Raw genomic sequence first — 24,780 nt, 5'->3', positions numbered from 1 at the left:
TATTATTTTTAATTCTTATTTTTATTTCTTTAATATATTAAGGTTCGGTATCTCAATTTGTTCCTAGAAACAGCATACAACTTGTTAAAAAAATATAAAATAGTAACACTAAATGACATCTCTCATTAGCATTAAAACCTGTGTTGCAAATCTCAAAACAAGCTTCATCAGGCCTTCAGAGGCAACTTTGTGGAATAGCAGTATGATTTCTCTTTACGTTAATTCTCCAGGAAGATTTTTGCACTGACTCTGGAATCTCACTGATTTCCTTACATGGTATATTCTATAGCTGCTGGAAAGGGGAATTTGTACATTCCTTTATTCTTTGCATGTTTGCTTATTTTTGGGCCCCAAGTAAAATAAGTGTGTGAAGTTTTACAAGATTCTGGGATAAAGAACTATTTTATGCTTTCCTAATGTAAGAAATCTGACAATTCTGAGTTTACTCTGAAGCAGAGTGAATACTGTTTGGTGTGGAATTGATGAATGACTGTTATTTAGGATGTTCAACCTACACTGCATTCACTTACTTGGAACCTGACACTTTGAATGACTATTTTGGAAGTGTATAATTATTTTTCAGATGACTCTAGAATTCATCCTATGCTTATTGTCATTTGTATTAGCTATGATACACATTTTCAGTATTAGATCAGGTTTGCTTTATGATGGTTTGTTCAGAATAAAATAGAAAGAAATTATACATTGTATTTATTTTGTCAGAAATTATGTAAAAATAGTACACGGATGTATACTGCCTTTCAAGTCAGGATAGACACGTTGTCACATTTCTAGTTTTGTAACAGACTGAGTCTTCACTAACTCCAAGTTTTTCTGGAAGACATACTAACTGAAAACTCTTAGTACCACCTGATTTTTTACTTGAATATTAATGGTAATTTTCAAAAGAGAGTGGAAAATCATTAGCATTAGTGGTTGCATGATTAGTGTCACTTATTGCTTTTCAGTGAGGTGGATGTGCCTCTCGGTTCCCTGGTGGATAGAGGACACCATGCCGACTGTAACCTTTACTCCCACAAATATTAACATGTGTGCAAAAATTCAAGTTACCTTACTGCCTCTTCTGGAATTAATATAGTCTTAGGAAATGCACAAAATATTGGAGGATTTGGTTTAGATTTTACAGATTGAAGGGCTCATTCCAATGTCTATCCCAAAGCTAGGGGAACTAGTCCAAATTAATATGAGGAAAATAATTTTTTGCTGAAGATGTTAGAATTGATGAAGGAAAAATAAGTAATTTTAAGGAATATTGGAAAATGGAAATTGTTAGCTGATGGATGTAAAGTCTGTTATAATCTGGATTTGGGGGCGGAAGGGAAGGAAAGAGTTCAAATACCTTATAGAAATGACTAGGTGTGACACATCTTTATGATTCAAGTACACTCACAATGTATATATTTGCATATAACTCTGTGTCTTTTAATTTGGCCTCAATGTTACCAAATTGCTAAATAGATTGATGTATCTCCTCACCCTTCACTGCTGAAAGTAATTGAAACCAGAAATAGAACATCATGATGAATACGACAAGGAGGGAGAGAAGGTGCTTCAGTATATATCTCACACTCACTAAAGGAAGAAAACCATTAGAATTGTAAATATCTTGCATAATTGTGTGTATATGTTTGAATATTTGTCACATATTTGATTCTGAATTTCATTTAAAGTTGTTTAAGAGGGTTTTTCATTTTTACTTTATAGTATACTATGATACAAACCACAAGATACCACTGGTTATACAGATAAATGAAGTTATAATGGAAACGTGCAGGCTCCTCCACAAGATTCTGAATACATAATATTTCTAATTTCATTCAAATGATTGTTTTGTTATTGTTTAGGTCATATTGATGAAGCTGAGATTGTTATTAGTGGAAACCTTATGATATGCATTAAAGAAAAGAGAAAGAGATTTGGGGTCACCTGTTGAAAGAAGAGTGAGCTTTATATTCCTATATTTGCTGAAGCATGTTCTGCAGTGTTCCTTTGAAATATAAAGGTTGAGGACAATAGCAGGAATGGGAGATTTTTAGGTGCAGCCAGGAAATCATTAGCAGTAGGAAAGCTGGCTAATCCTTCGGCCTTTATGTTGCTGACGAGATTCAGCTCCACGTCTGTTCTAATTTGATACATTTTGCATGAAAGAAACGTATCTAGATATCAAGCCAGATTGTGGTGTGCACTGCAATGATCTGCAAGGTTTATCCTGGAAGCACATTCAAAGCAGAAGCAAAGTGGGTACTATAAAATGTTTCCCACCCCTCTCTATTTACCTTAAGTAAACCTTGCCCTGCAAAATTCCCATAGCACAGGATTTGCCAGGTTTTCTCTCCTAGTACAAAACAGGAGATGGAGCAGTCATGAGTATGAACCGAATGCTTGAGTACATACCAGATAGTTGAGAGGATTTTGCGTGTAGAATCATAAATTTTGCAAAGTCGATTTTTTTTTTAATGTTGCTCCCTAAAAAGAGCATTATGTTCATACCTCATACGCGATTGAGTCTCCCTGGGAGCTACAGACTACAATAAGACTTAGCTGACTTGAATGGTTTTTTCTTCTCTTTCTAGCACTGTTCCTTGGCTTTCTAAATTCTTCCCTCTGCAGTGTTCATTGTCTCTTTCAAAGAATGGCATTTTTCTGACTTAGACCAAGAATTTTGGTAACACTTCAAAGCAGTCTTAGAAACAGTGGTTCTGGTCTAGGTAAAGGATAGTTTTTATTACAGTTCAGCTGTGATACATCGTCCTATTTTTTTTTTTATTTTTTAATAACTCTTGAAGCCTGTTGTAGCTTGCAATATATGTTAGTTTTGGTGTAAACAAGAGATCATGCAACTTTTCACTTTCTGGTCTTAATTTTTTATGAGCTTCTCTGTATATTGTTGGTGGACTTGTAGGAGAATAATCCTGTTGTCACTAACATGCATACATTCCCAGTGATAGTAAAGTCAAGTCACTTTAGTAGAGTGGATAAGCTGTCTATGATATGCTTTAGAGGTGTTCACTTTACAGGCTGCTTCAATGTATAATGAGACCTATGCTTGGAAGGAAAAAAAAAACAACCCTCCCCAAAAAACCCAAAACCAAAACAAAAAAGCTTAGCTATTAGGTCTTGGAATATAGCTTAGATGTTTGACCATTCCTAAACCCACAGAATGTTTGAATTTGCAGCAATTCTGCTGATATACAGCAGTAGTGTCTAAATAAAAGGAAACCACTGTGAATTAATTCTGAAATAGCAGAAGACTTGAACGTTTCAGTTTAAAATTACCTGGATGTTTTAATGGTTGTTGATTAAGGTTTTTTTAAAAACTGTCTGCATTTAACATAGGCAGAGCAATATTTATGAGAATTAGCTTTTGTGTGAGAACATGCATTGCTGTCGGGAGATATATAGATATAAATAATATATACATTAAGGTACACCAAACACAAGCAACTATTAATACCAGTATCGGGATCCACACTAAAATACCGCAGATCCATGCCACTGCAGCATTGTTCCTGCTTACAGAGGACGTGCTCTCAGAGGTGTCTTATTTTTATACGTAGCACTGAAAAATCTTGCTGAAAGGTCTTAATCATTTCCTAAGGAGTTTACATAAATCTGTCTTATAAAAAATATTATTGTGCATATGACAGTTTATTTGAAATGGATAGTGAATATTAATTCACAATATTGGTTTTTGATGTATTTTCTATCAGATTTTCTGAATTAATTGCAGACTGTCCATCTGATCTGACTAATCCTTCCAGTACTTCCTTGCTTTTTGTTGAATGTAGTACAGAGGGAGCAAAAAGAATGCCCCATACTGCTGGAGATCCTCTGGCAGTTGATCTCAGGCAATAGAGCACAATGCAATTACTTTTGTTACAAGAATCTCCCAGCTGTGGTACATCCAGGTTGAAAACATACTGGCTTTGTTACAAATTTGATCACCCCTTGATGATAGAGCCACTCAGCAGCATGCCACTAAACACCTGCTGCTTCGCAGGGTGCATCTGCCAGTGGTGAGTAGAAAAATCACTGCTGTGTCCCTCATGTTTTTGCATGACATGTCCCTGGATGGCCCAGCAGTGATAGCTGATAATAGGTGGAGCAAGGCTCTTGCTACATTTAAAATTCTCTAACACCAGTATTTGAGGGAGCCTTGTACATTAAGACTGTCTCTGGCAGGTAAAGAAGAAAGGCCATAGACGACAGCATGAATATTGTCTCCAGCTGTGCTCATGTGCCTGCCCAGATTACTCAGATCACACATACTTAAGTGATTATAACCAAACCAGCTAGAGCCAGCTTATCCCTCTCAGTTATTATGAAGGTATATTAATTTAACCCTAAATTGCCTTTTCTCTTTAAGAAAATCTAAATCCTCAACCTCTGACTTGCTTTTCTACCATTTCCATCTTTTTGTGGTTGATGTAGAATTTTGTCTTCTGAATTTTCAGTCACTAAGATGTGTGATCAAATAAATACTGGAGAATGAGGTGAAATGAAGAACATTTTAGCTCATTGACCCATTGGCACAAAATGAATACAAATGACTGTTACAAGCACTGACAAAGCCAAATTTTCTATATAAGAAAATCCTTATCCTTTGTGGAGAACTAAGGGGTCCCAGAGCAGCTTTTTGTATATGTCTAAGATTCAAAAGTAGTAATATGAGGCAAATGGGGGCAAATAATGAAATGGCACATACATTTGCTTAATGTGCATGAACAGAGTGTTCTTTCAATCTAAGTACAAACAACACCTAACGGCTCAACTTTGCTGGCCTTCAAATTTCTAAACCACAGGTTGCAGAGGACCTTGTTCACCGGTTACACCTCAATGCCCATGCTGACAAGCTGGTGAGAACATACAGTGCTGGCACAAAGAGGAAGCTCTCTGCTGCTGTGGCTTTAGTTGGTAAACCCCAAATACTTTTACTGGTGAGTAAAAGTAATACTGTGCCTAGAATAACTGGGTTACATTTAATTTTGTTGTTTTCTGTGTTGCTCTAAAGAAAATCGGGTAGTTTCCTCATCAGTCAGGGAGTAATTGATACATGGATGTACAACTGTCCTCGTTGTTCTGCTGTATGAACACTTATTTTATTCTCCAGTGCTTGCAAAAATAGAAAATAGAGTTACTTTTTCTTTCTTTCTTTTTTCTTTTTTTTTTTTTTTTTTTCCTTGGGGTAGTTGGGTGAGCAGGAAATTAAAAAAAAGGGTCCTAAATACACATACAGACACGCACATGCAATTGTAACATCCTATGGCCGAAACAGATATGTATTTTATTTAAGATTTCCTTATGTAGAAGAAGAAAAAAATAATTTGATGTGAAATATATTATTGTATTCTGTATTCTCTACATTGTATACAATGGGAGAAAAATATGTATGTGATAAATTCTAGTGGCTTCCTTAAGAAGGAAGATTCTTATTTTAATTAGTAATTTCGAGTTGGTGTTAGTAACCCAACTTTTTTAGAATATTCATATTCTTTACTATGTCATGCTTCATAAATCTGGCTAGTTCTTATATTTTTGTTGGATTCACAAATCACACAATCAAACTAATACTACCGAATTATGTTAATTATAATTATTTTTCATATATTGTTTCGGTGCTTGCATCCTGCTGCTCATTTAGACCTGAAACTAGTCTTTCCAGTTTAAAAAATGCTTTTTGTATTGAAGATCAGGGAATTACAAAGCTCTGGAAACTGCATCGTTATGACACCATGTTCTTTCTTATCACTGTCTATTGTTTCACTAGAAAAGACTGAACTACTGAACATCCCTTTCTTAAACCTTCCCTGGGAAGAGCTAAACCAACTCAATAGTGGAATAAACCTTTCAGAACTGTCAGAGGGAGACAATCTGCTTCCCAGAGTTAGTGGGAGTGGGGGTGTGGATGGGGTGGGAGTAGAAACCAATGCTTACAGTAATAGATCCCAGGCTAAGTAGGACCAGATAAAACTAGTGTTCTCATGGAGTTCATGTTTCAGAAGAGGAGACACTTTTTGCTGTTTTTAACTTCCTATCATTGCCTCACATCTGAGCTGAATTATTTTATTTACATTTTATGCTTAAACTGACCCTGGTTCAGTTAGTAAAAGGAGGAGATAGTCTTAAATCAGTATTTTTTCCTGATCTTAGAAAATGCTCCAACTGTTTTTTAATGTCTTTATGACAGCATGCTACTGCAAATATCCATTTCAACCTACTTCATGCTGCAGGGCACAGACTATTGCATATGTAATGACAAGAGGAAACCAAAATATCTAAACATGTCAAATGCTTTAAAACATTTGCATGGCTTTAGAAAGCTAGCAGATTTTAAAGGACTTATTCAGTATTTTAAAAGTGTTGGGTTTTTTTTTTTGTGGTTTGGTTGGTTTTTTTTTTTTTTTTTGTTTTTTTTTTTTTTTGTCTGAGAGCAGTGGCACCAATGTAAACCACTGAATATTCTTCTAGCTTGATTCCAGGTTCATAGCTATTAATTTAAGTAATAGTGTGGGTTGCTTTATTTTTACTGTTTTTTATGTTTTTTATTAGTTATCCACAGATAATAAGAGACTGAACTGAATTATTTTTCACCTCTGCCATTGGTAGCTAAGAACCAAAATCAGCAACAGGCTGAATGTTTTGTTTGCTTTGTTTCTTGAGAACTTTCCTTCCAGGTTTTAGCTGGGATTCCTTGCTGCAAATACCCTGGCCAAAGCCATACCACCCTAATAGTTGATGACACCACTCATGAAATTCCATAGTATAAAAAGCAACTGGAAGAGTTTCCTTCTCCCTAGTTTTGTAGTGACAGAGAATGACTTTTGACAGTCAGATATAATTTCTTCTGCTTTCACAAATAAATGAAGTCAAAATTTCATAGAATCATAGAACAGTTTTGTTGGAAGGGACCTTAAAGATCATCTAGTTCTAACCCCCCCGCCACGGGCAGGGACACCTTCCACTAGATCAGGTTGCTCCCAGCCCCACCTAACCTGGCCTTGAACAATTCCAGGGAGGGGGCAGCCACAGCTTCTCTGAGCAACCTCTTCCAGTGTTTCACCTTTCTCACAGGAAAAAATTTCTTCCTTAGATCTAATCTAAATCTACCCTATTTCAGTTTAAATCCATTAACCCTTGTCCTATCACTATACTTCCCGATAAAAAGTCACTCCACACTCACTATAAGGTCTCCCCGGAGCCTTCTCTTCTCCAGGCTGAACAACCCCAACTCTCCCAGCCTGGCCTCACAGAGGAGGTGCTCCAGACACCCTCATGGCCTCCTCTGGACCTGCTCAAGCAGGTCCCTGTCCTTGTGTTGGGGGCCCCACAGCTGGACACAGCACTCCAGGTAGGGTCTCACAGGAGCAGAGTAGAGGGGGAGGATCCCCTCCCTCGACCACACTTGATGCAGCTCAGGACACGGTTGGCTTTCTGGGCTGCAAGCACACATTGCTGGCTCAGTCAGTTTTCCACTCACTAATACCCCCCAAGTCCTTCTCTGCAGGGCTGCTCTCAACCCACTCATCCCCAGTCTGTATTTGTGCTTGGAATTGACCTGACTCATGTTCAGGACTTTGCACTTGGCCTTGTTGAATTTCATGAGATTTGCCCAGGCCCACCTCTCAAGCCTGCCAAGGTCCCTTTGGACGGCATCCCTTCCTCCAGCGTGTTGACTGCACCGCACAGCTTGGTTTTGTTGGTGAACTTGCTGAGGTTGCATGCAATACCATGCTACCAACAAAGATGTTAAAAAACACTGGTTCCAATTCTGAGCCCTGAGGAATGTCACTCATCACTGCTTCCCACTCAGACATCGAGCTGTTGACCACAACTCTTTGAGGGCTACCATACAGCCAATTCCTTACCGACTGAGGGGTCCATATCCATCTTTCAAATCTATGTCTCTCCAATTGAGAGAGAAGAGTGATGTGTGAGACAGTATCAAGTGTTTTGCACAAGTCCAGCTAGATGATGTCAGTTGCTCTTCCCTTATCCACCAATGCTGTAACCATGTCATAGAAGGCCATCAAATTTGTCAGGCATGATTTGCCCTTAGTAAAGCCATGTTGGCTGTCGCCAATCACTTCCTTATTTCCATGTGCCCTAGCATAGTTTCCAGGAGGATCCGTTCCATGATCTTGCTGGGCACAGAGGTGAGACTGACTGGCCTGCAGTTTCCCGGGTCTTCCTTTTTTCCCTTTTTAAAAATTAGAGTTACGTTTCTCCCTTTTTCAGTCAGTGGAAACTTTACCAGACTGCCACAGCTTCTCAAACAGGATGGAGAGTGACTTAGCCACTTCATCCGCTGGTTCCCTCAGGAACTCCCTGATGCGTCTCATCAGGTCCCATGGACCTGTGTACCTTCAGGTTCCTTAGATGGTCTCAGACATGATCTTCTCCTACAGTGGGCGGTTCTTCCTTCTCCCAGTACCTGTCTTTTTAAATCCTTAATTTGATTTAGTGAAGACAGCGGGATTAGATAGGAAAGGGAAATGTAGTTTTTGTAGCTGCACCTCTTTTACTGTTAAAGCAATCTGAGTCAGAAATGGGTTTGCTAGACAGTTTGCCTTGGGCAGCACTGACTGTTTTTTAATCCTCTGGATTCTCTCCACCCTTGGTGATTGTTGCTCTCAAAGGAACTCTTGGAGTAACTGGTGGAGGATGTAGAATCCAAACATACTACCCACATCTGGCTATGGGATGGGCAGTGCAGGCAGCTGGCAGTTACAGGACTTCTCCACTTTGTGCTCATGGCAGATGTGTATGTAGAAGAGGAACAGTCACCAAACCTTCCCAGAAAGTGAGGAAAAACACCTCCAAGTCTCTCCTAATAAAAGAAGTAATGTGTATATGTATAAATAAACACACATATATATAAATATGATTATTTTTATTATATTATTATATATTATATAAACATATTATTAATTTATTGAATAAAAAGTGCCTTCAATGAATTTATAAATGAAACTATATGCATTAAAGCAAAAAACTGATTAGAGTGTCTTTGATGTGACTTCCTAAAAATTTAGCTTTTTTAGAGAAAAATACATGATTTTATTTTGAGTTTTGTTAATTCTTCATGTTGGACTGGAGCTGTGGTATGCTTTTGTCATGCTGCTGTATTGTCATTTGCATTTTTCCTGAAGGATGAGCCCAGTTCTGGGATGGATCCTTGCTCTAAACGCTACCTTTGGAAAACCATCCTGAAGGAAGTTCAGGATGGCTGTGCAGCCGTGTTGACATCCCACAGGTAAGACCCCCTTATCCCATCAGCCAGCATATTCCTGTTCTCTCTTCTGACCTGCTGTCAAGTGAGAGCAGAAATGCATATTCTGAAGGCACACTCATCCTGGTGTAAAACACAGAACATGTCTTGGTATTTTATGTCAATCCCTTCCTGCTTGTGAAAATTGAACTTGCATAAATCCTAAATATTTTCTATATTTAATTTTCAAGAATTTGAATGTGGCTCAAGGGGACTGCTGGCACAGGAAAAATGTTGCAACAGAGTCTTCCTTTTCTATGCTCTTTCTATTCAGAGCTGCAGTGTCTCTTCTTGCTTGGAACACCAGGTTATCCTTTTGCCCACTTTAAAATTCTTACAAAGCGAGGTGGGAGTGAAAAACCCTCTTCTGATTTTATTAAGGATTCTGTTTTGCATCAGTATACGAAAAGAGTATGGTATGGTATCCTAAAGACAGATGCCTCAGCTGCTCTCTGTATGCACTACTGGAAATGGTAGGAGTGACACCATCCTCTTAGAAGCATCTATTTACATTAAATATCTTGTCAACTCTTTGATATGGTCATTTGTATGTCAGTTTAATGGAAGAAATATCAATACTGTTTTGTAACATGTATAGTAAAAAGGAATAAATTAAATGTTCCCTTAGGGAATTTAGTATAGTACGTGTAATTATATATTAAATGGCTTTAAATGAGGGAGAGATCATGAAAATATGCCCAGAGAAGACAGAACTCATTAATCAAAACAGCAGTATAACATTTTGGCCAAATGAGATTTGAAGCATAGATGAATCAATAAAAGAATGCAGCAAAACTTCCCTCAGTATTTTCAAGATATTAAATTTTTTTCAGATGTTATCAAGATGTATTTCTTGTCTCTGTACATGTGTGTGCTACATTATTGATGGAAAAATGCTCTCAAAACTTTTTAGTATTCTATTTATGGAAGGTGAATCTCAAAAATAACATACCTGTATTTGATCGCCAAGTGCTTATCATCTCACTCTTTTAGGGAACACAAGTTATGCATTGTGAATTAAGTTGAGTGATTTCCAGGAAACAGTGTGCTTTGACTTTTCAGTCCAGATTAAGAACCCTTAATTGTCAAACACCAGCTAAACAGATCTGTGCTTTCATTACTAATATGCTGCAAACACACACACAAACAAAATCTATAAAATTCTTACAAATTACTCATTTAGATCTACAAATTAACGACAAAGCAGATATAAGTACAATTATAGTGTACATATTTAATTTCTAATTACTAAGACATTGTTGTGCCAGGTTAGAGGAAATAGAAATTATTTTATGTTGTTTATATTATTTGCTGATGGCCATTGGAGATTTGAGATTCTTCCAAAGGCTACTTTCTTCTGAAGTGAATCTTCATGCATATCAGCAAATAACTGCATAAGGTATAGAGATGGTTTTCTATGTAAAAATTAGTTTTTGAAGTCTATTTACTCAATTTTCAGAGACACAATGCTTAACTTTTGTTTGGAAGGTTGGAGGAGTGGGATTGTGTTAACTGTCCATACAGGCCTAAATTTATGTATTTTGCTACAACTGGGGAGTGTTATGCCAAGAGGAGCATTAGGAGTTACTGCACGCCACAAAGACTCAGCTAACTTTCTGATTTGTGGGAAGATGTGCTAGCAAGCCCTCTCCCCTGTTCTCTCAAATATAGTGATTTGGCAGTTCTCACCATATCCCTGTCATATTTTAAGGAAATTGTTCCTAGGAGGATACTTAATTGCCATGGTTATTCAGTAAGAGCACTTTCATTTGGATTGGCACATGGCTGAGGCACACAAGACAACTCTTGTTTATCTATCTCAGAACGGCTGGGGAGTGCATGCAGTGAATTGCAGGAACATCAAATAACTTTGACTCCTCTTTGAGATTATAGATATGTCCTGACTGATGTCCTATGTCTAAAGTGATGTTTTGGAAGAACTGTTTACACAATTCTGTTACAATATATAGAATGGCAGCCCATCTGCCCTAAGCTTTACAAATCAAAGTTATTATTTATCATCTGAAGAAATCACATCTAACAGGATCCTGCTTTTCTATTCAGCTGTGCCTCCATGTCTTAAATTCTGTTTGTATTGTAGTGTTTTGCATCTTCTTCTATCCTGCAGTCAGACTAAGCATAACTACTTTTTAAGTGCAAGTACCATGCAAGAGGCAAGCTGAACAAACTTACTTCATTTTTCTATTTCTATCCTTTAATTCAGAATAAGCACAAACAGATATTACAGGGAATAACAGAGCTCATGGCTCTCACATTCAGTGACATTTCTGACACTATTTATCAGGTGTTTGCCTGTGGTAATAAAACCTTTGTATTGTGGCCAGAATTGTCCAATTAGTTCTGACGTAAAAACATAAATTCCGTTTTAGGGCTCTCTTCTAGTTGTCATGTGGTAATAACTTTTGGTATGTACTGACTAAGGTTACAGTTTGGACTGTTGCCTTTAAAGTCAAAGGTTTTGTGTACCCATTTTTGCAGCTGTCCAGATTCCTTCCACTTTAATTAAAGTTAGGTGTAAATAATGTTCTCTACTTTCACTATTATTCTTTTAATCTTTTTTTTTTTTTTTTTTTTTTTTTCTACTTTATTTTGTAGCATGGAAGAATGTGAAGCCCTCTGCACAAGACTTGCTATTATGGTCAATGGAATTTTCAAGTGTCTTGGTTCTCCCCAGCACATTAAAAACAGGTATTATATGTCAGCATCAAACCTTCTTCAGCTACATTCAATCTAAGAGCTGGCTAGATACTGTAATAGTGCTAAGGAATAAATGCTTATGACTGCTAAGCACATCTTTCTTTTCCTGCCATCACTGAAGTTAAAAAGAGCCAATTAGGATATATTAGCAAGCTAAATTGACATATGGCATTGCTAAAATGCTTTGTAGTCTGCACTGGTAATTGAAAGAGACCAGCTCTGCATCTAAAATAACACACTTCTGCACTCATCCTGAGAAATACATTGTGAGAATTCAGTGTGTTGAGGTGAAATACACTTTAGTTCCTTGTGACGATTTCTTGTAAGAGGAAGAAGTACTTTTCATAGGTCAGGAGCCAGTAAGGATGTACTTTGAACCACCTCTGCTTCCTACCAAAATCACTGACAATTACAGACATTTATGGCATGTTTTCCATGTCCTTTCCTTGGTGTGCATGAGCCCCTCTTCTGCTTGAACACTGCTCATAAGTTAATTTAATATCTGTTAATGAGGATGTTTATTTAGAGGATGGGCTCAAACCACCATGAAGGAAACGAGAGCAGAAGCTAATGGGAAAGTTGCTGCAACTTATAGCTAGAACGTTTACATTCAGAAATATGTAGAAATTTTATGACACCCAGACAGTCAGATGTGTAAATTGATACAGCTCATTTACAAGCAGCAAAGATACACTGCTTTGTACTAGCTCAGCATTTAGCACTCTTACGTGCAAATACATTTGACAATGTAAACAAGCTCTTACAGAAATGTTTTGGAATTTCTGTCTGCCATGGTTATAGGGCAGAAGCAATATGAGACACAGGTTAATTGTGCCCTTGAGGGCACTTTTGACTTTCTGTCCTTCCCTTTGGGTTTGTTTTGCAGTTACATTAGTGCGATGGGCCTGATTCACATTTACTTTCATAAGCTTTCTCCATCCAAGTTTTTTTTTTCACCCAGACAAACTTTCAGCTAGAGACCTTGCAAACTGCATGGTGAAAAAAATTGAAGTCTATATCTATTACTGATTGTTCTGTGTGATCATAGCCTTCTTTTCAAATTTGCATACCTTTCAAGAGAGTAGTTACCTCAATTTCTGGAGGCACGAGAAGTCAATCACTCTTCAGCAGTTTCTGCTTCTTTTGTAACTAGCACTTTGCCTTTGCCATCCTGTCTCTTATTCCCAAATTTCATAGCATAGAGTGGCATGTTGTCGCACTAGCTGAAGTACTTTAGCAGGAGTGCAGAGACTCTTTATTCCTTTTGTCATGACAGACAGGTGTCTGTAGATGACAATGCAGACCTTGGACACGTGAAACTGCTTTTTGAAGATGTGTGTGTCCCCTAATAAGGAAAATATCGTATTACTTAGGCACTTCAGTTGAGTGCATAAAGTTATCTGGGATAAATGTGGGTCTCCCCTCTTTATGTTTCAGATCCCCTGGGGTGAGTGCATGTGTCTGTCTTCTCAGCTTGACCTTGAGAAGACAAAATCAGACATTCTACAAAGCCTAGCTTCACCTTTATCTTCTCAGTGACTTTCTCATTGTTTTGCCATTCCTGATGTTTTCTTTAGCAGCACCTTCTAAGGTGCATACTCATAAGTATGTACCACATTCATATAAATAGGATAGTTATTTCTCAATTTGCTGCCCTATATCAGTAGATATACCTCTTTCAGATCACAGTAACCAAATCAGTGCAAAATAATAAACTATATGACATGCTGGAAGTATCTTCAAATTAATTCTGAAGATATCAAGACATTCACAGATCAACCATTCAAGAATCAAGGTTGTATAAGCACCTCTTTTTAAACGTTAAAAACCCCACATCTTCTCTATGTTAAGAATATTTCATAATATCAGTGGGCTTGTGTTCCTTGTATTGCCATGACAGTTTTTGATGTATGTCAGTGGCATTCATGTGGGATACTATGTGCACTGGATATCAATATTGCGGAGACTTTCTGTAGAAATGGTGTAGCTGAAGCTGCACTAAGATTTTTCATTTAAGGTAGGACTAAAATCCCTTTAACTCCTAGCTTATTGAGTGATCTTTGTCACCAAATTTTCCACACTTATTGTTCAGGAACCTGTTGAGTCTTTCTAAAGCTTTAGAAATCTTCATTACAAAAAAAATAGTCACTAGCTTTATCAAAGGATTTAACTAAAATCATGCAGTTGTCTGAATTTGCTCTGACTGACTAATTCATTTTCTTGGGTTCTGGGAACCAAGCCACTGCAGAAAGCACAGTCTTAAAATCACATATACACACAGGTGTTAAAGCTTTTTTTTTTTTTTTTTTTTTTTTTTTTTTTTTAAGTAAGCTTTTCTTTGGAAAGCTTTTGAAAAGTGCTGGGGAGAAGTCATAGACTGTCCCTGTACTCCTATTATTTACTCCTATTATTTTGTTGCTTCTGAACTTTCCTCCAATACTCGCCAATACAGTGCTCCATCAAAAATCTCAGGCTATCACACATCTAATAAATTAAGTAATTCTTAGGAGATTAATAAACACAGTACCTCTGTGTAATTCATGTTCCAAACTTATTTGAAGACAATTTCCAGATGTGCTACCATGTACCTTATGGAGGACTTCTGCATCTACATGAGATGGGAAAAGAGAAGAAGCATTATTTTACTTATTACTCCAAAGAAAACCATTGAAATATTTAAGCTCTAAATTATTTTATTCTTTTCTTTTTCTCACTTTCCACTCCACTTGTGAGCATCCTGAAAAAATTCCAGGACTTGAAAGGGTACTGAGTTACTCCTTCCTTCCCATTTTCCTTCCTTCCTTATGATTTAATAACCCTTTCATTCTCACTGCCATACAGAGCAAAACATTGTTCTTTCTAAACTGACAGACTGTAGGGATTTCTAAATCTACTACTAGAAAACACCTATCAGCAGAACAATACTTTCCTTAACAGCCATCTCCACTGATGTAGTCACTAGTCAATTCTATCTTTCAGTGTTTTCCTGCAATTAGCACTGTCTAGTGTATTTGTCCCTGGCACCATCTCACAGTAAAAACCTCATGACCTTACATTTTGTTTAACAAAACTGTTCTGTGAAGCAGCGTAAATGAAGGAAAGCATAAGCAAAAGTGATTTTGCTGCATCTGATCTAATCTAAATTAGTTGTACCACAAAAACTGTTTTTTGATGGTGCTTTTGTGTGCTACGTGTGTGAATGAATTATGCTAGCAATATACACATTTATACTAACAGGAAAAAATGGTACTAACATAAATTAATGGGTACCATAGTTGCAGATTATTGTGGTTCAGTTACATTTTTCAGTACAAGTGACCTGATCTAGCTTTGAAGATTGGAAGAAGGAAAGAAATCTAAACGCTGTATGAACACAAACCAAGAAAACTTTCATACAGCTTTTATTTATTATGGAAAGAGTCCTGTATGGTAAGAAGTAACAGTAGGAGCACATTCTGATCTTACATGTTATTACACTAGCATGTTTCAAGATACTTTTTCCTCTTTTAAAGGTAGTTATGTCTACTCAAATGACATTTTTGCCTTTGCTTCCTGGTGATACTATCTGTCTTAATGGAAATCCTTGGATTGTTTTATTTTCTTTTTGTTTAGTACCATTTCATTCTCTAATGTCTAGATTATGATGAGCTTTTTGATGGGTGTGTGATGAAGGCTTAATGGGTCTTCCTTGGGGCCCTGTTAAATTTGCTTCTTTGCTATGGTGGGAAGTTTCAAGGATTCAGCTTTCTCTCTCACTATACTTTCAGCCTTTGGCAGATGTGAACGACCATAATCTTGGAATGAATACAGCTTTGTCAGATGGTGGTACAAAATTCTGCTATGAAGGGTATGGGTGAGCTCCAGGAAGATGCTAATGTGAAACATAAAAGCTTCATAGGGATATAAAAAGTGATGCTGCTTGTAATGTGTGAGACATGATTCATTTTTCCAGCTCTTGTTCAAGCCTGTTACAAAATGCTCATCCAAAAATGTCTTCTCACTACAAATATACCTGTTTGGGTTTCTGCTCTCAATTGTTGAACCATGACTGTATTTATCTATGTTTAAACATATTTAAAGCACCCTCAAATGTTTCTCAGTATAATAATAAGTGTTGGACTTCTTTAGAAAGGCCTTTTGTTGCAGGTGGCAAATTTCTGAATAATGCCAAGAAAGGTGTTAGCTGGAAAGAAAAAACTGAAGGGCAATTTCCAAAAAGTTAGCATCTTAGTTCTAGAAGTAATTTGTATGAGATAGATGTGTTAGCAGTTGTGCCTGTTGAAACCTAATTTCAGGCAACTCCTGCCAACTGAGTCAATTTCTCTAAATTGTGAATGGATTGCATTTAAATGCTCTCTCCAGTATTCTCCATTATACTTAATGTTTTTTTAAAAATTCACAGAAGCATTTCCATGTTAGATACCACTGGCCAGTCCTCTGGGAACAACATTTTGAATACTATCCTTCATTCTAGGGCCATCTGGACAGACTTCATAGCTGAGAAACCCATACCAATTTTTCAAGTGCTGGACACACATCATTTTTTTGCTCAAATTTTATCAGCAAGCCATCTGATTAAATTACCCAACAATTAATCCATTTGTTATAGCAGAATTAGAATGGAAAATATCTTGGCAAGCTATTTACACTTTACCTTTTGTTTAAAAGTTTGATTGAAAATATTTTATTGCTTTTCTCAAACTCACACATAGATTTCTTAAATGGAAAAGAGAAAATTAAGTTTAAAGATCTCATCAATATTTCAGCCTTCAGTGGAAACAGTTATATCATACTAACAGATACACTAGCAGTAAGTTTTTTACATGCCATAAAATATAGAAGTGAATATAATTTTTATTCCTGTTGACTAGAAAACAAATCATTTTTGTACATGAAAAATGTATTAAGGCAATGGATATGTATTCATGTAATATAGCTATTAGTACATCTCCTCAGAGGAAAGCTTGAAGAAAGAGTTCTTATGACTTTAAAACCACACAGATTGAGAGTTCTGAAATGAGCAATAACTTTTCACTCTCATAAAACTTTGTGCAACATTAATTCAACCCTACTGTGTGTGTGCATCACAATGCATTTTTTTGTCATTTTATGTTTTCCACAGGACATTGCTTTGTATCTGTGTACCTGTTCATTCAATGAGCAGCAGCTAATTAAGATTTCCTATTTTCCTCTTTCCCTAGTATGGGATCTGTGTACTGTGTTTACTAGACTTTTTTCAAACCTGTCTCTAAATACAGTGTTTTCAGCATTCATTGGAGCAGGGCATCATAAATATCAACATCTATGTTTCCCACAATATTTCTGTGAAACTGGATTTGAAATATTTATTCCCATTTTATAGAGGAGTAACTGAAACATGATGCTAAAGTTAAAAATGTTTGGGTAGTCAACCTGGTAGCAGTATAGCTAAATATTTTCTGTTTATCACTACATTCAAAGTACAATTCCTGTTAACTTCAGCTCTAGCTGAAGGTGTTTCTGAATGTACTATGAATTCCTTCTTCAAATTGGACCCCTAGGTCTCAAGGTGGTCCCTTAACAAGATAGCAAATCAGAAGTGAAAAATGTTGCCTGAGTTACCACAGATCACACAGGTGTACTGGGGTGGAAGGATAGGATTCGGTTCCCCAGGGCCGTATGAGAATCATGAAGCACTTTCTTTCCTTTTCTCATCCATCTGCTATCTTACTTGCAACATTCTCTAGATGTTGCAGTAAATAAAGCCACTTTTCTGAGTAGGTACCTCCAGTATATCTTGAAAGTCATTCATGAATGGGATTTCATTAAGAGGTGCTATGAAATGATGTAATTAAAGATTATTACATAAATATACCAGTGGTTTAAATTTTAATTTCACAGCCAGTCTCCATTCAAGCACTTTCCAACTTGAGAATTTGATCCTGAAGTGTTGATAAGGTCCTTTTAATAGACATTTTAGTGTCAAGTTTAGTAATATCCTGATTATTATTTTTTTAAAAACTCACTTGAAAAATTACTACACCAGAAAACAGTGATAGCAATACAATGTTAATGTTACTTCCTCCTGAAAAAATTGCTACACCAGAAAACAGGGATAGCAATACAATGTTAATGTTACTTCCTCCTGCTTTTTTCACTGTTGAGGTCCAGAAGGTACTTTGAGGAAACAATTTTGGTTCTTTGTAGGCTGCACCATCAACCTTGTACAGAATTACAGTGCTGCTGTTCTTGTTTCTCTGAGAATGTAATTTGTAAATAATCCAAGAGTAACAGATCTCTGCACTTGTCTGTATGTGCAGACATACGAGCTCATATACACAGATTTTGGGCGTGCACACATATAAACAATTAACAAAATTTTTTGAGGGTTTTACCACGTATTTGGAAATCATGCCTAAGCACTTAAATGCTGACATTCAGAGAGCAAGGCAAAGTTGTACCCTGCATTGCTCATAACCTGAGGCTGTCACTGTTATGGCAATGATATTATTGAATATACAAATTAACTTCAGATGGCTTGATATGAAAGCCTGGAGTATGTGTGAACAAATAGTGCATATACAATATACTTGAACAAGTGTTACTCATTTTAATAACTGTTTTCATGTTTCTATGGTTACTCTGAAAGAATCATAATCAGTTCAAAAAGGGTGAAACAAAATTTATGAATAGTATATGTAAGACAAATTTTATAATTTATTTGTTGTGTTTATTTGTTTCTATCTGATCAAGTTTATCTGTTCAGCAACACTGAGGTTGTTCTGAATAATTGCAGAAAGAATTCACATTTTGCAAGGGATAGTATATTTGCATTTGATTTTAGCATTTTTTAAAATACAAAGCAACTATTTCACATTTAATAACCTTATTTCCTTCCTAGATATTCTTTATCTGCCACTTAATAGATGAAATAATTAAACTTATTGTGTGTTTTAAAATTATCTTAAACTGTGATGTACTTGTTTTAATAATTTTGTTTAATTTTTTGATTCTTCTTTTCAATGTTTTTCAAAGTGTTTTATTTTGAGTGTTGTTCAACTTTTGTTCTCTTTGTAATCTGTGCTTGTGTCTAGGGCTGTAAGGGAAATTACCTGAATCTATATCCCATGATTCAGCAATCATACTGAAATAACTAAGCTAGCTTGTCTAGATGAGGCCTATTCACTTAGGGAAAATAGAACCATATCTGTCTGCAAATGAATGTAAACTAAAGCAGAGGGGCAAATAGCACAGTAACAAATTATTCCCCTTTTCGAATTTATGGCATATTTTCTAAAAGATGCAGTTCCTTGCAGACATTAAATGCCAATGTTCTCTTTATTATTTTTATTTTGTTATCCAGTCATGTAATTTTGACGTAATCTTTTGATCAATCAGACTAGCATATACATAAAGTATGTATGTTATATTTTCACGAGTAAACTTTACGGGAACTGTAATTTCTTGATGTGTATACATAACACAACATTCTCCAAGAAAGGTGATCTTTAATTAGTGGAAAAGAAGCATATAGGTGGTTAGATGCTTTTCTTTTTCATCAAAGTTTAGGAAATAAGGTCATGTTCTTGATTTCCTGAGGTTACGTTCAACAGTTTTAATTTGGGAGAGAAGAGATAGTAAATGGGCTTTGGGAAGAGTGAGATTCAATGTACTGGTCATTCTGGACCCTGCTGTAAGTTGAAACAGTGGTTTCTAGGTTTGTGTTTGTTCATTTGTGGTCAGGCAAATTCCTAAGGCTTTTAAATGAAAATACAGATGAGAATTTTCAGCTTCTGGGCAACTAAATCAACTTCCATTCCTATTGCAATGCTAGAAAGAGCACCAGGCTATACTTTATTTCAGTGTGTGACTGCAGTTTATGTAGACACATATCTGACGTAGTTCTATATTGTCTGTCTTTGTACTGCTGGCAGCATGGCTGTGGTCTGCAAAACACTTCTGAGAACTGAGGAATCATTTGGGCAATTAGCCCAGGCTGACCTCCTCTTTGTGATATTTATACTGAAACCAACAGTGAGGTCAGATCAAAGACCCATCTAGCACAGTTTCCTCTCTCTGAGAGTGGACAGGAAAGAAAATTACATGAACAAGATAAACGCATGTAGTTACTTTTTTCCACATTCCCTTCAGCAATCTGTTGAAGGCTTCTTAAGCCAGAGGTGGTCTTAGTGGTTTTCCCTCCCACGTCCATGAGTTTCTCTGATCTCTTATTCAATTCATGTCAAGTTTTGGCATCCAGCACATCCTGTGTCAATGAGTTGTACTGTTTCCCTATATACAGTAAGGAAAATTACTTCCTCTTTCTGATTTTGCATTGCCTTCCCTGTAATTTAATTTGATGCCCCCTGTTCCTGCATGAGAAAGATAGAAGAGTGAAGAATCATTCTGCATTTACATTCCTTAGGCCACTCATGATTCTGGGTTCTGTAAAAACATCTTTCTACCACCTTGTCATCCTTCTTAGATGCTGAAAAGTTTTAGACTATTTAGTAATTCCTGATATGAAAATTATTTCATTCCTTGTTGATATTTTATGTTCCTTTTGTTCCCTTGTTATTTGAGCTGCCCAATTAGCTTGAGGACCTATGTAATTAAAGGTGTGGAGGTCTTGGATGCATTTTGTAGTCCTTGCTAAGATCATGCTTCTGCAGCTGATGCTGTTGCTAATAGTCGAGTTAATTAGTTTACAATCAGTCTGGGAATTTATATTTTACTTTCAGTCTCATGGTGATATTTCAGTAGGTAAAGCACTCAATAAGTAATACTCCCACAACTGCTAATGAGGTGAAAGTCAACCACGAACAACTAGTTTGAGTGAGGGGGAAGAGGAAGGATAGAGACGAAAAATATTTTTTTTTGTCAGAATATGATTTTTTGTGTGTGTATACAGAAATAAAAATGCAGGTGGTGTTAAAGTAATGTGGTAGAAATTAACAGTGGAAAATATCTTTGTTGAATAGGTTTGAAGAGATGGTGATTCTTTTGCAGCAGATGGCTGCTGAGCAGGTGTGCTGGCTCAACTTATGCCATTTTAATGATAATTTTTCCCTCTTTAGGTCTTGAACTATCAGGTGCTAAAGGTTTGATCCTAACAGTGCTAATCAAACCAGATTGTGTTTTTCTCTGTAATTCCACTTTGGGTTTCTGAATTAATTATGTTGTCTGAATCAGAGAGGAAAACAGTGAAAAAAATGGTCAACTCAATTTCCATTGCCTCAGTTTGCTACTGAAAGCAGCTTGCTGATTATAGCAAGGGGAAACGTTTATTGCTGCTCAGCTTACTCTGTATGGGGAGCTCTTATACTAAACTGAATTATAAAATCAAGGTAGAGAAGCATCATAATTTGAATAGCCAAAAGAAAAAATCTTTTAAAGGTTTTTATGTGTACCATGATAATGTTTATGCCATTCACAATTGTGAATGGCATAAACAAACCAAATTCGCACAGACTTCTCTGTTAATCAGAATTTTGATTCATTTTCTTTGGAAACTTCATTGCATCCAACAATTTCATTTTATGTGACTGTTGAACATCTCCATAAGCTACCATTTTTCAAACTGTAATTCAATGGTGGTTGTGTAGAGATGCCAGAAAACTGATCAGAATCGATGATCTCTTGTAAAATGCTATCTTAGATTAGCTGCCTTCTAAATTGAATACCCTTGTTAACTATATCCATCATTACAACATGTTTTTTAATTGTCACATGTATTTTTTTCAGGGATGATGTTATGCATTTAAAACATTTAATTAGAGATCTATTATATGTTAGTAAATCATTGCAAAACAAATCAGCCAGCCTCTGCAATGGATTCCATCTTATTCTGGATCTCTTTGATATAATAGCCCTGTTGACCTGTCAGGTCACACTGCCCACTGAATACTTGGTAGACTGAAGCTTGGATCCAATACAACTTAATTCATATAATGTGCTTCAGGAACCAACAACAGAACACTGCATCAGCAATGCTTCTTCTTACTCTGTTTCAAGCAGTTCAGTTGTTGAATTTGACTGAAATAAGAAAAGTAACAAAAAAAAAAAAACAAAAAAAAAAACAAAGACCAAAAAACTCTACAATAATTTATCTGTAATGGGTCTTTTTGTACAGTGCAACTTTTTATGCAGAAACTGCTACTGTCTGTGGAATACTGTGGAATACTGTGGAATGTAGCAACTATGGTTTAATTCTACACAAAGAAATAGGATTCTTGTCTGAGAAGATCCTTGGAAGTTATATTTTGAGCTCATGAAATTCTTAATAGAATAAAATCTGCAGCATAGATTTTTTCATTGTGGATACTTGCCCTTTCTCTGAAATTAAGGAAAATGTTATTGCTTTATATCAACAGAGGTTCTGATCCAGCACAAAATAAAAGTTAAAAAACTTACACTGTTGTACAAGTATTATAGATGAGGAGCATGTGGTTCTGCATATGAAGTCTTTTGCTGGGAGCTGCTCAGGCAGTGGTTAAACTGGCCATATGTCTCAGAATAGTCCTTTCTATTTTTTATTACATTTTGATTGATATTCTGTAGACTTTTTTTTTTTTCTGTATTGGAAAAGGGCAGCATCACAGAGTGTCCTGTGATATATACTTCTGCTTTGTTCACATGAAAATGAGCCTCACGCCTGTCAGGTCCAATTAACCCAGCTGCTACCCTGAGTCACAAGGTGTACACAGAAAAGACATGGGAGAGGAGGGTATTGGCATGAGGGAGAAATACAGAGCATAGTCACTAGAAACTGGAGAACTAGAGTAAAGGACTTGGTAATTAGTAATTGTGGAGCTGGAGAGTGAAGAGAAGTGAATTGGAACAGGAGAGAAGGATGAGGGAGAGGTGGGCAGTGGGAAGACGGAGGAAGTGGCAGGTTTCTGGGGGGCTGTGATCAATGCATGGAGGGTCCCTCCGCTAACTCTGCCTTTCCATTGTTCACCTGCAACAGGGAACAGTGGTGACAGAGGAAGGGTCTTCTGACTTGGGCCCTGCTGCTCTTTTTCACCTAGCAATTAACCAAGAAGACTTTAACCAATTAACCAAAGGGGGAGCATGTAGCTGCAAAGGAGGGCTGGGTGGGGAGGGATGCAGCAGCAGCCCTGTGTTGCCCCATCTCTCTGCTGAGCTCTGCCCTTCCACCTTGCTCTGGGAACTGGTGCAGCACAGCTTCCATTGCTTGAACAATGTGCATAAGCATATGATTGCTATTTCAGTGTTTCTGGTTTATTGCGACTTCCCCAACTAAATATTAGCAGTGAATAAATCTAATAAAAAAGTAATGTGTTGGTTAGATTGCATCTACTTACCTTTTATCACATGTATGTTGAGAAAGAGAAGTTAATTTCCTAAATTAGTCTGAGACAGATTGTGTGGCCATAGAGCTAAAGAAAATTGATTAAATTTGCCATCTCCCTAAATACCCCTATACTTGCCTTTGTGTATCTGTAAAACAGAGTTGTACTCACATTGCTGAAATACAGAAATAAATTTGCAGCTTTATTAACAGATTTGAAAAATAGTCCTACATGCCTATTTTTCTCATTAAAGAATCTTTATTTCTTCTATATTTGTGATTGGTAATATTCATAGCTTTTTGCTAACCATTTAAAGCAATATAAGCAGTTAAAACATCCTGTAGTAATTAAAACATGGGCATAACGCACATTTTTTTTGTTTCTGTTTTATTTTCATTAATTTAACAACTTTCTCACTGAAATTCTATTGTTCAATCGTGTAATACTAAAATCACTGTGATAATGCAGTAGGCTTACCTGATGTCATTTGACATAATCACAGGAAAATAAATTGAAGTAAACGTTCTTCCTGTCTTCATAGTGTAGACAAATGGATTTATGTTTCTGTGTGTCATTCTCAGGTTTGGGGATGGATATTCTATCAAGGTTTGGCTTAGTAAAGAAATAAGCTATCGGAGAATGATTTTGGACTGTCTACAAATGCATTTTCCTGGAACACAGTTTAAGGTACAGCCAAAACTCCTAATCATAATGTTTGTTCTATGGCAAGATTAAGTATGGGCTGGTAAGAACAATATATACACATTTGGATATATTGATCTTTTTTGGGAAAAAGCATACATAAGCATCCTTTTTATTTTCTTATTAAGCAATTTTGAAAGATCTGACTTGTGATATTGATTAAATCAACTCTAAACAGTCATTTAGGCAATGTAAATAAACAGCTCTTTTCTCTGAGTGAAAATTTCCTTTTGCTTTCATTGTTGATGAAGTTGAAATCACCACTGTGTTCACCTGAAGTAGGAGAGCAGTGTAGTCATTGAGAGTATTTGCTTTGATTGCTTTCTGCTAAGGTCCAGAGGTGGTAAGTCTGAGTCTTTACTGAGATTCTTTAATTTAATATGAAGTCCTACAAAATCCCTGTAGTAATTACATTCCAAGAAAAACTCTCAAAGGCCTTTAATATTTTATTTTTTATTTTTTTTTTAAACTTTGTCCATGTTTAGGAAAAGAATCATGTAAAACTATGACTACCTTAGATATGAACCTGTTTGTGTATATGTTTGTACATGCATGTGTGTGTGTTTGCTCAGCCTTTCCCAGACTGCATTGTAACAGCACTTGTCTGTTGGATTAAAAACCCATAGTATAAAACTGTCCTAAGTTTATATATCTTATTTATTAACAAAATACCATCTCAGAATATGCACAAAATATGTGCTCTGATTATGAAATTTCTTTGTGCTACCAAAGTAGACAAAATATATTCTTGTTTAAAAGCTCCTATTTTCCATGTTA

At 36.4% G+C, this 24,780-nt stretch overlaps 1 protein-coding gene across 1 annotated transcript in view; it reads left to right on the top strand.

Moving 5' to 3' along the window:
• The window catches only part of ABCA13 (ATP binding cassette subfamily A member 13), a 198,826-nt gene that overhangs the window by 171,987 nt on the left and 2,059 nt on the right, over positions 1-24,780 (top strand). Inside the window, exons 56-59 of the mRNA XM_042797875.1 lie at positions 4,824-4,958; positions 9,171-9,274; positions 11,906-11,998; positions 23,883-23,988. Of these exons, the coding sequence (XP_042653809.1) occupies positions 4,824-4,958; positions 9,171-9,274; positions 11,906-11,998; positions 23,883-23,988 (438 nt within the window). The remainder of the gene's footprint in view (positions 1-4,823; positions 4,959-9,170; positions 9,275-11,905; positions 11,999-23,882; positions 23,989-24,780) is intronic.

This window comes from Tyto alba, unplaced genomic scaffold, assembly GCF_018691265.1.
Source record: "Tyto alba isolate M040663 unplaced genomic scaffold, T.alba_DEE_v4.0 Super-Scaffold_27, whole genome shotgun sequence".
Taxonomy (NCBI): domain Eukaryota; kingdom Metazoa; phylum Chordata; class Aves; order Strigiformes; family Tytonidae; genus Tyto; species Tyto alba.
The sequence above is the reverse complement of the archived record's forward strand: the minus strand, read 5'-3'. Positions and strand labels throughout refer to the sequence as shown.